This window comes from Rhododendron vialii, chromosome 7a (genome assembly GCF_030253575.1).
Source record: "Rhododendron vialii isolate Sample 1 chromosome 7a, ASM3025357v1".
In the NCBI taxonomy this organism is placed as follows: domain Eukaryota; kingdom Viridiplantae; phylum Streptophyta; class Magnoliopsida; order Ericales; family Ericaceae; genus Rhododendron; species Rhododendron vialii.
Window position 1 is genome coordinate 14,640,674 of NC_080563.1, and position 12,159 is coordinate 14,652,832.

General features: G+C 39.8%; 1 protein-coding gene across 1 annotated transcript; it reads left to right on the top strand.

Annotated features, from left to right (window-relative positions):
- The first annotated feature begins 4,504 nt into the window (after nt 1-4,504).
- On the top strand, nt 4,505-5,593 carry LOC131332680 (uncharacterized). Its single transcript, XM_058366978.1, has one exon. It carries the CDS (start codon nt 4,505-4,507, stop codon nt 5,591-5,593), a length of 1,089 nt encoding a protein of 362 aa, XP_058222961.1.
- The last annotated feature ends 6,566 nt before the right edge of the window (nt 5,594-12,159 follow it).

Sequence of the window (12,159 nt, forward strand, 5' to 3'; positions counted from 1 at the left end):
GATACGTCATGGAAAGTTTCTCTTGGAGAAAGAGAATGGGTCCCATGAGACGGTTATAGTTAGCGTGGGGTAGTGGATGTCCGATCCTAATGTACGATACGTCATGGGATGACTCAATCCTCCTGTTATGGTCTTAAGTGAGAACATACTCGGTACATAACTTAGATGCGCTCACCTAGGACCCTGGTGCAGGATAAGCAAGAGGAAGGGTGGACCCATGAGACGATTGTAGTTAGTGGATGTGGGAGGAAAGGATCTCGTGGAGATGATCCTTAGATTTCATGTAAGATGATGGATAGTAAAGAAAAAGACGATGTGTTATTATTTTGTACCTTCGGTGTATTATGAATTATTATATTGTTGATTTGCATATTGTGGTATTGGGTTTTAGGATTTCTACTTAGTGAATTATCACTCAGGATACGTTTGTATCCTGGCAAATCGTTTGCTTCGGCGTTCAATTTGCCAGAGTGTGCAGGATTCCACAGTGGAGCAGTTGATACAGGTGGGACCCCTGAAACGGAGTCTGGGCCAACATTGCTTGGAATTTCGTGTCAAAACTAGAGTCGCTCTGGAGTTACTTTTGTTAAATAAATGTACATAGATTTTTGTATTATTTTGAAATTGTAATTTTTGTATAAGGATAAACAGGGGCCTAATAGTTTGTAAAATTTAGTGTATTTTTGGGTTAATGCTTCCAAAATTCCTTGAAAAATCGGGGCGTTACAGAATGGTATCAGAGCATAGGTTCAACTCTCGGCCTTGGGTAGATTGGGTAGATCACTTTCCGAGAGCGTAAACCTGAGTTACTAGTTGTGGTTATTACTTATTTTAAATCTAAACTATAAGTATTATTTAGCCGTTGTTCAACTTAGACTTCGAGAGCGTACTGTGAGAAAACATAGGTCTTACTTGCTTGACTTTTATGTGATACGTTAAATTTTTTTTTTTGTTGAGTGTAGTGTTGTCGTTTGACTCCAATGGTTTTAAAATTTAAAAAATAATAATTTGGAAACTATAATTTTACGGTTGTTATCAAAATTAATTTTCATTAAAATTTTTTTTTATTTAACATACAGTTACTCATCTTCCTTAATCTTTTTGAACAAATATCTTTTTGGAATCTAAATATATCTTTCAGGGATTCTTAAAATGGTTTTTTTTTCAAAAACTTTAAAAAAAAAAAATTTTTGAAAATATCTTTTATTAACGTAAATGAGTTATAAAAAAAAAATTATTGTTTTAGTTTGAAATTCCTAAACACACAATTTCGAGGACGAAATTATTTTAAGGAGGATAGATTGTAACGACCCGGATTTTTGACCCAATTTTTTTTAATACAAATTTATATTTTTAAATTTCTAATTCAATAATTAATTAGATTGAATAATTAAAATATATTATTATGTGTGCAATTGATATTATTTGCATTATTGTATAAGATATGTATTTAAACTTTAGATATACAAGAAATCAGTGATTCATATTCATCTCTTATCTTTCCTATCTAAACCCTAAGTAGAACTCTATTCAAACTAACTCTCCACTTCTCTATCTCTCATCCTATACATAAAAGCGTCCAGATACATTCTCACCCCGTACATACATGCGTCCACATACATTAGAATTGAAACCCCCCAAATGTGGCACTTGTCTCCTATCTTTTTATCGTTATCAGTATCACTCTCCTTCCTCATTCCACCACTTTTACACTTATCATCTCACATTCTCACTATCTTATTCTCTCTCATTATACATACCCACATAATCCGAAAATTGAACACCAGTATATTATTTTACTCTCAATTATATTGTTGAGTCTAGAATAGAGAGAGAAAGAGAGAGAGAGAGAGAGAGAGTTGTGAGTTTCGTGGATACACCGCTGCTACGGGCCCTGTTGGAGTGCCACCGGACGCTGCCTCGAGATTTCAGAACCACCACGGCGATCTATGGATACCGTACAACACTTATCCGAACTTAAAATCGCGTTTGAGGTAGTTTTCCGAAAACCCAAAACCTTTATCTGCATTTTAATGGAGTTACTTAGATTTAAAGTTTATTGAAGACGATGATCTGCTGTTAAATTGTTAATTTATTTTTAGTCCTGTTTATATTAAAATTTAGTCTGGTTGTGCTGGAATGATTAGTGTTATACCCTGTGAAAATTTATGATCGTTTAACAAATGTTTGATTGTGAAATTATTATTGATGTTGCATTGTTAATTTGTATTTGAATGGACGTTTACGTGGTTAATAAATTATTGGAGTAGATAAATATTTATGAAACATTAACAAGAATATTTTATAAGTAAAACTTTATTTAGATTGTAAACAAGAAATATTTTAGATTTTATATATTAGTTAATCTTTAACTCTAATAAATATTGACTAGAATAGCCTCGCATAATTTTGTTCTTATGAAAATCTCATATTAATATGTAATATAGTTAGTAAATACTAAATTTAGCAATAAGTATTTTCCAATAAAAATAATTAGTTTGTAAAATCTATGAATAATATGAAAGTTAAAGAAAATGTTTAAATAGTAAAAATGTTTTATAAAATTTCTAAATGAGAGAAATAGACTTAATTTTAAGTATAGCAATTTATTGTTTGACTGAATATTATTTTGTTACTCGCATGATAAATTCTATGACATGATTAATTTTATCGCATGATTATATGTTGTTAGTACTTTTAGTTGAAATGTTGAACCGTGTGATATTTTGTTGTGGCTGTAGATTGGACAAATAGGTTCCCTGGGTGGTTACGAGTAGTGACTCATGTAGACGATATTAAGTAAATGGAAATTGATAAAGTGTTGGAAGTGTGATTGTGTGGATTGTGATTTGAGCCATGGTGATGGCAAGGGTAACCTATGGGGCCCTGTGTTGAAATGGGTTACCTGAGGGGCCCGGTGTTGTGACGCTAACGTATGATACGTCATGGGAAGTTTCTCTTCGAGGAAGAGAATGGGTCCCATGAGACGGTTATAGTTAGTGAGACGTTAATGTATGATACGTCATGGAAAGTTTCTCTTGGAGAAAGAGAATGGGTCCCATGAGACGGTTATAGTTAGCGTGGGGTAGTGGATGTCCGATCCTAATGTACGATACGTCATGGGATGACTCAATCCTCCTGTTATGGTCTTAAGTGAGAACATACTCGGTACATAACTTAGATGCGCTCACCTAGGACCCTGGTGCAGGATAAGCAAGAGGAAGGGTGGACCCATGAGACGATTGTAGTTAGTGGATGTGGGAGGAAAGGATCTCGTGGAGATGATCCTTAGATTTCATGTAAGATGATGGATAGTAAAGAAAAAGACGATGTGTTATTATTTTGTACCTTCGGTGTATTATGAATTATTATATTGTTGATTTGCATATTGTGGTATTGGGTTTTAGGATTTCTACTTAGTGAATTATCACTCAGGATACGTTTGTATCCTGGCAAATCGTTTGCTTCGGCGTTCAATTTGCCAGAGTGTGCAGGATTCCACAGTGGAGCAGTTGATACAGGTGGGACCCCTGAAACGGAGTCTGGGCCAACATTGCTTGGAATTTCGTGTCAAAACTAGAGTCGCTCTGGAGTTACTTTTGTTAAATAAATGTACATAGATTTTTGTATTATTTTGAAATTGTAATTTTTGTATAAGGATAAACAGGGGCCTAATAGTTTGTAAAATTTAGTGTATTTTTGGGTTAATGCTTCCAAAATTCCTTGAAATATCGGGGCGTTACAATAACGATCCCAATGCCTATTAAAAAAAAAAAAACTACCCCAGTATCCCCATCCCTCCTAAAAATGGGCAAACACATAGTGTTAGCCATCCATCTAAGTAATATGGGAGTAGCATATAGGGGTACACACATTGAAACTAAACGGTCCGTTTGATTCTACTCATGCTTCAAAGCTTGACAAATGACAAACCATAACCAAACAAAAAATTCTGATTTTTATTTTTGTCAAAATCACACCCAAAGCACTGAACCGTAGAACCACAATAAGACGATTAATCCGAATTCAAAATATTATTTCGATTTTCTAGAACGAGAATAAATTTTTTTTTGTTTCCTCTAAATCAATTATATCGCATCACGTTCCAAAATAGTGATCTCAATCAATAGAACATGGCAACGTGACGCAATATAATTGATTTGAAAAAAATAAATATTTACATCGACAATATAACGAATTTATTCTCTAAATGAACACCTCTAGTTACAGTTTTATTCGGATGGTTATTTCGATTTTCTTGAACACCTCCTCTGTTACTCCTTCCAAACCCAAAGCCACTCACGGGTTAGCCGGCATCATGGTTGAAACTTGAAAGCCCCAATCAAATCTTGCCCCTATCAGGTTTCCTCATCTTCATTCCAAAGCCGTGAGTGATTAGTCACTGAAACTCTGTGTGTGTGTGTGTGTGTGTGTGTGTGTGTGTGTGTGTGTGTGAGAGAGAGAGAGAGAGAGAGAGAGAGAGAGAGAGAGAGAGAGAGAGAAAATGAAGTTATCGGTGAAAGTCCAAGATCAGCCCCACCACGACCCCAACCACCACGACCGCATCAACAACCCATTCCTCCTCCGCGCCAAACTCCCCATAACCGTCTTCGGCCTCCCCTTCCTCTCCGGCGTCTCCACCTCCGACCCTTCCGACCTCTCCTTGTCCCTCCGCACCAACTTCCCCTCCGGCCCTTCCCTCAAACTCTCCTACACCCCCACCACCGCCACCGCCACCGCCACGTCACCCCTTTCCCTCACCCTAAAGTCCGGCGTCAGCCTCTTCGGCTCCCCAACGAACTCCCCCCTCGTAGTCTCCGCCCACTTCATCATCTCCCCTCAAAACCCTAACCCTAGCACCCCCACCTTCTCTCTCCAAATCAAGCCCCAGTTCGGCGACTTCTCCCTCCGGAAAACCACCCACTCCTCCCCCCCTCGAAACCCTAGCCCTAGTTCCAAACCCGACGCCGAGGTCACCTCGATGGGCTTTGTGCCGCTCGAGAGGCCGTCCGCGTGGAAGGACTTGAGCCTGGACGATTTGTCGCCCGGTAAAGACTCGCTTCTCTCGGGAATCGCAGTCGCGGCGAGGACGAGGTTGCCGGTGACGAGCCGGGTGGCGGTGAGTTGCCGGTGGGGGGTTAATTTCCCGGCTGATGTTACGAAAAAGATGCCGTTTTTGACGGTGAGTAAGATCGGTATAGAGAGGGTTGATGAGGTGAAGGAAGTGAAGGAGGTTGAGGTGAGGAATGGTAATGGGAATGAGGGTGATTTTGAGATATTGAAGGGCTTGTGTTTGTCGGTGGGACGGGAGTTGGAGGTTTTGCAGAGGGAGAACAGGGAGATGAAGCAGAGTTTGGAGGAGATGAGGTTTGGGAAGTTGAGAGGGCAGCAGGGGTGGAGTTATGAAGGGTATGGGGATGGCGTTGCGAAGAAGGTGCCGGTTGGGAGTGGGAGTTCCGGTGGGTTTGAGCAGTGGAAGAACAAGAAGGGTGGCGGGGAAGAACACGGGCAGAAAGAATCTAAGAAGAATGGGAATCGGGCTAGTGATGTGGAGAGTGAATTGCAGAGAGCTATAAAGGCTGCTTCCTCTTAGTGAGGATTGAATTTATTCGCGTTTTCGATTTCCTTGATCAGCATGTGAGTGTATATACGTAACTCTGTTGTTTCAAGTATTGTTTTTCTATGTATTTAACCATTATGAATTGGAATGGCTATATCCCATGACTTTCTAGCATATTTGAGATTCACCAGGAGAAGACTTGCTTGTAGACTTGTAGTCGATCTGTTTATGATACTGGCTGTATTGGTATATCAGTATTCGCCTTTGACCGAGTAATATGTAACTATCCAAAGTAATAGCAGCCTAGTTAATAATTTGCCTTCATACCTGTATTTTCTTTTTATTGACTTGATCAACTTTGGAGTATGTATGTTGTCTTTTCCTCCTGCTGCCTATGTGAAATTTGGCTTGTTTAGAAAGCAGTGGGTTAAGTAAATGCATTTGCTGTGACTTTTGGGTAGGAAACTTCATGTTTGTCTTTGGGTTAAATTCAAGAAAACAATGCTTTTTGTTGAAAGTATGCATTAGAAAGGAAATTAAACACTTAACCTTGTTATCTTGTTTGCTAGATTCTGCTGTAAGCCTGTAACCATTAGGTTCAAATTGCGGGGTTGGTATTCATAAGGTATAACTGAAAAACGAAAAAGAACTCGATGAACTTTTGTTTCAATAAGATTGCAAATGTTTCTATTTTCTCTCCCTCAATGTATTCGGTTGTTGAAAAGTCACATGTGAAAGGAAAATGAAAATGAAAATTAAAACCAAGAAACTGAGGAGCTGAGGGAGACCGTAGAGAGTGAGGGTTTTTTTGGGTTTAGTTGTTGCCTATTATCACATTATGGTGATGGGGCAAAAACAACGAGGGTGGAAGATGCAAAATCACATATTTGGACTAAAACTATATTTAAGGAACTCAATGGGCTTCCTTCTAACGAGTTTATTACTCTTTGCAACTTCAAATTATTTGGTTAGCTTTATAAAACTGTTCTGACCAATTGACCCCCCTTCTGAGCAATACCATTGATGTGCTAATAACTCCAGATTCCTATTAGTGTGATGGGAAGCTTGGTTTGGCCTTTCATTTTTCAAAAATATACTTTCCAGAAAGAAAATTTGGAATTCACTGTCGTCATATGGATGTGCCATTTGGTTAATGTCTGGAATACTTCCAATCTATCATGTAGACTGCAGTCATTGCCTAACAGCAACAAAGAGAACTTATGCCTCTGACCAAATGCTCCAAGTGTTTGAGATAGTCAAAAATCATGTTTCTAAGTGTGGTTTGGTTTTGAAGCTCTTCGAACTGCGGTTTTCTCGTCTTCGATGACAATTTTGTGTACTAGTATATCTAGTGCGTGGCAGTACCTCATTGTACAATAAAAATACACCATCTAGAAATCCTATATCTAGATGGTATTCGAGACTTAAAATTGCTCTGGTATTTTCTCTATGTTACTTTCCAGCATTTATTGATTTACCAGGAAGATAGAAATCCTATATCTTTGATTCTTTGTTTTTGTAACCAACCATGAAAAGTTTCTTTGCTCACCCTTACCAAAACCCGTGTACAAAATAGAGCCTTCGGCTATTTCCCTCTTGGGCGAGAGTATGAGCGAGGTTATGTAGTACAGATTTGCACACTGTGTATAGTCAGCTGTCAGCATCTTTAAGCCGCCAGAAGTCATTCTTTTTGGCCTGCTATCTCTGGAGTCTTTCAATTATCAAATCTAAGCTACTATATGTTGTTGGACCTCAGGCATTGTTCTAAATGGCGGCCGCCTAGGCGCTTGGCGGCTACCTGCCACCGCGATTACCCCCCTAGGTGTTTCATTAGGCGGCCAGGGAGTCTTGGCGGAGCTCAGTGGCCGCCTAGGTGGCTATGCGGAGCTTGGCGCTGTAATTTTTAAAAACCAAGGAGATTTTGTGTAATTTTTGTATTATATATTACGTTACCCGGCTGGCAGTCCGTAGTCGATCAATTGATCGAAACTCCCAAGCCCTAAAGCCCAGTCCAGACTCCAGTCGAGAAGCCTCTCGTCTCTGTCGCACCTGGTCTGAGATAAAAAAATATATCCGTTGGGAGGAAAGTAAGAGTTACTCATTGCTTCAGCAGGGTTGACGAAACCACTCCTTAGAATCACGCGGTTTCAAATCGCGGTATCAGAAAATATAACGGTATACGGTCATGTATCCACTAATATCGGACAGGCCGATGTATAAGTAAATAATAACATGGGATGTCCAAAATCCTGTTACTTAATGACCATAGGATACGGGACTTTATTAAAAACTCTGAATCACAGTTAACGAATACGAAATATAGAAGCAGCATACATATAGAGATTCAAAAATGAACATTACTTGATCTTGGCTGGCGAAAAGAATCAAAAGTCACCAACCCAATCATTCTCCGATAGTCCGATGGTTCCGAGTTTTCCAAATGCACATTAACGCATTTGTGTATCCTCACCGTGCACATAGATCATCCACAATTTTCCAAAAGGAACTGTAGAGTTTTTTCTTTTTTTAAACGAGGAACTGTTGAGGTTAAGAGATGAAATTACCCTGCTGGCCCTAGGTAAAGCTCAACGTGCTGGCGCTTCCAAAATTATTCCAAATTTTAGGGGTACCTTTTATTTTTTTGTTCATTTTAAAAGTTCAAAAAAGAATTATACATAATCGACTAGTTACATTAGTTTTTTTTTTTTTGGGTAATTAAACCGTTTTGGGTAACAGATTTACAGATAAGAAAAAATGAGAGCGCTAAGAGACCAAGTCCTAGCTAACAACCTAGTAGCATCACAAAGCCTCAAGCCTCTCCATGAGCATGAACAAGCTCGGACTTGGCCACCCAAAACTGAAGTACGAACACCATGACCCTGAAAGAGCATCTCGTTTCTTTCTCTCCAAATCCAGTAGATAGCAGCAGCCAGCGAAAGTTATTTAAAAAAGAAAGAGGTCTTCAAAGTTGAAATTAATTACTTACCTTCGCTCAATTCTGTTAGAAGAAAAGTTGAGCGGGCTCAAGACTGGAAAACATATAATTCCCAGAGCAGCTCAAGCTACATAGAACCCCGTATCATCATGTCTTAACTTTAGAGCCAAATCTTGAGCAAGATTGCCCATCTCCAGCTTCAACCACAACAAGCTAATATATTAATTAACGCATGGGGGCCCTATTGAATGAAAAATTTAGGCACGGCAAGCACATTCGTCCTTTAAGCACACCACTGCATTAGTAGTTTTCGAAACATCCACACACGCACGGGACATAGAGGGACTTTACCATTGGTCATTCAATTTGAATCACAAATCTATGTATGTTTTTTACGATTCCGTGCAGGGTAGGGTGGTGGGTTGGGCTTGAGGCTGGGGTAAGGGTGGAAGTTGTGGCAGAATCTTGATATTACGGTTAGGGTTTGGGCACCCTCATCCCTGCAAACCCTGGCTCTGTGGACATGGTACGTAGGAAATGACGCGCAAATCAAGGTAAATGAAAATCTCCTTCAGAAAAAACTTTGCTGCACATGGATCGGGGCTTGTTGTAGCCTCTGTATCTGGAGTACAAGAAATGTAAACAGCGTTTCCTTCGACCTCACTCTCAATCGCGGACTCGATGTCCAATTTCGCGTACTTGATCATGTCGAAGACTACAATTTGACATTCGCTCAAAGTCTTCAACAAGTCAAGCTTTTCAAATCGATCCACTGCTTGTTTGGAGTATGAAAGTGGTCTATGATTGATTGGAGCAGGTTCCACTCGTTGGTCGTGCAGAGAGAGATGATCATTTTCACGTAAAATCGTTACGCCACGTACAAATATTTCGAGGTCTTTAGCAAAAGATCGTTACGCCACTTCCAAATATTTCGAGGTCTTTAGCAAAAGAGAAGACATTGTAACGCCCCAAGTAGACCACTGGTCCAATACCTTGATTTTGATCCACAAAACCACACCACATGGCTCAAAAGCTTAAGCACAAGGTACTAATAGTAGCCCACAAGGTTTGTTATATGCCCAAGATCATCCATGTAGACTTCCGATGTGAGACGGGGTGTCACAGACATGGTGTAGGGAGATTGGCAAAACGTAATCGTTGTTCCATCTGCAGCCACCAGCCACAGGCCATGGAGATAGAATGTTCTCCCAATTCTCGTGAGTACCTTCCTATTGCAAGGTTCAACCTCTCAGTACCTTCCAATTATTGCAAGGTTCAACCTTACAATAGGTGGGAGACCATGTAAGGACCAGTTGGATGTGGTTGACGGAGAGAGGCGGCGGCGGCAACGGGTGGAGCACAGCGGACAAAGGAAGTGAGAGAAACCAGAATGACAATTAGGGCCACTGGACTTTTGGTTTTCATCTTGACTTCTGATTTCATCGCGACGACCTATTGATAGGAGGAGGACGACCGTCGTCCTCTCATCGCTCATTCAAGTTCAAATAAGTTTTTCTTAATAAACCTTTATCCTATCAAAAAAGAAGAAGAAGAAGTTCAAGTAAGGTTCATCTTATAATCATTAGCTGAGCTGGCTGTTACTTTTTTTTCCTCCTCCTTCATTTCTGTATTTTGTTCTTCTCTGTAATTTTCTATACTTCGAACCTCTATATATGGCCCCCCTCTCTGTTTCATATACCTTAACTGTGACTCAGAGTTTTATGAAAAGTCCCATATCCTATGGTTGTTCAGTAATAGGAATTTGGACATCCTGTATTATTACTTACTTATATATCGGCCTTTCCGATATCAGTTGATATATGACTGTAGCAGTAACTTAGCGGGCAGACGGGAGCACAACAGATAATAGTTGATATATGACCGTAGTGATAACTTAGCGGTAACTTAGTGGCCTTGGCATCCGAAAGGCAGGCAACACAAACTTGGTCCTCCTGGCCAAGCTTGGTTGGAGAGTGGTGACAGAACGTGATCAGTTATGGATCCAACTTCTCCAAAAAAAGTATTTGAGTGACAAGAGCTTTAAAGATTGGCCTTCTCACAAAAAAGGCATCTCATGTGTGCGGAGCATGATGAAATCCAGAGATATTATCCTGAATAATTTGAAATGAATTGTTGGGGATGGTCAGAATACTCTGTTTTGGCATGATTGGAGGTCAACCACTTGGTGACACTATTTCCAATAACATTTTGGGCCATTCTCAGGTTGCGGATTTCATCACCAATTCGAATGATTGGGACACTAATTTGCTCAATATTACTGTCAACAGTAATGCTTTGAGCATCATTTTAAGCACTTTAATCCCCAAATGGTCTAGTCTTCAGGGGACACCATGTTGGGTCCTTTCGAGTAACGGAAATTTCTGTGTCAAATCTACTCATGATTCTATGCTGGACAACTCCAATCATACTATCAGATGGAATTGGATCTGGAAACTCAAGATCCCAGTATAAAACTCTAGAGTTTCTTGTGGGTGTTAATGCATATATGGGAAAATTCTCACCAATCATCAACGCCGCATTCGGAATTTGGTAGACAAATGATCTGTGCCCACGTTGTAACTGGAATAGGGGGGGCCTGAATCTTCTTTGACTGCCCTACCAGTGCGTTACGTGGACTCAATTGCCTAGTGTCCAGGGCCCTCTCACGGCTGGATTGGACGAATGGAGGGAATGGCTGCTCAACAACACCAATCATTCCGGAACCAATTCAGGGAGTTACGTTTTAATTATAGTTAACTTTGTTGAAAATTTGGCTCTCTAGGAATAAAATGGTTTTTTGATAATACCGTTTCAAGTCTTTACGAAATCTGCGCTAGTAGCCTTAAATTTACTGATGATGAGATTGTGCAAAGTTTTACTACTGTTGCTTGTGCTAATCCTGGAACCGCTAGACGGATTGCCAGTGGCGACGCCACAGCCATGGTTGCGGGTCCGGCGACCCCGTGGAATTTTTTTTTACTACTACCATATTTAAATTTTCTAAAAATTAATAGATTGACCCCATGGATATTTATGGCGACTCTACACGGGATAATTTTCCCTTCATAGTCGATACAAAACCAGAGGCGACACCATACAAAACAAAAAGCAAAACGTGTTCACCACCTCTGTTATCTTTGGGTCTTCGATTCGACCGATCACCGATGAATAATTTTATAAGCTTTGCCCTTTGAAATTTGTATATACTCAAGCTTGATATGGTTTGTTTGATTTTTTTGGGAGAATAATTATATAGACTTTGATGCTATTGACATAGAGACTATCATGCAACGATTTCAAAATATGAAATCGCATCGAATGCAATTGTAGAAGTTCTTGTAGATTTTTTTTTTTTTTTTTTGTCGAGAACTTATAAGAAAGATTATTAGCTTGGTCTTTTCCAGGCACTACTAAATTAAATTAAACACGGACGGGAGCAGCAAGGGCAACCCAGGTCAAGCTGGTTTTGGAGGAGTGTTTAGGAAAGAGAGAGGCCACTGGGTGTTGGGCTTCTTTGGTCGATTAGCAGCTTGTACGAGTCTTGAAGCAGAAACTTTGTGGACTTTTTCGAGGGCTGGAAATGGTGAAGGATCACGGCATGGAAGGCATGAAAGTAGAGTCTGACTCAAAGACTGCCGTGTTATGATCAATGAGGAGTTCCTCG

Excerpts from the sequence above, each read along its gene's own strand:
- LOC131332680 (XM_058366978.1), top strand. The coding sequence starts at position 4,505 with ATGAAGTTATCGGTGAAAGTCCAAGATCAGCCCCACCACGACCCCAAC.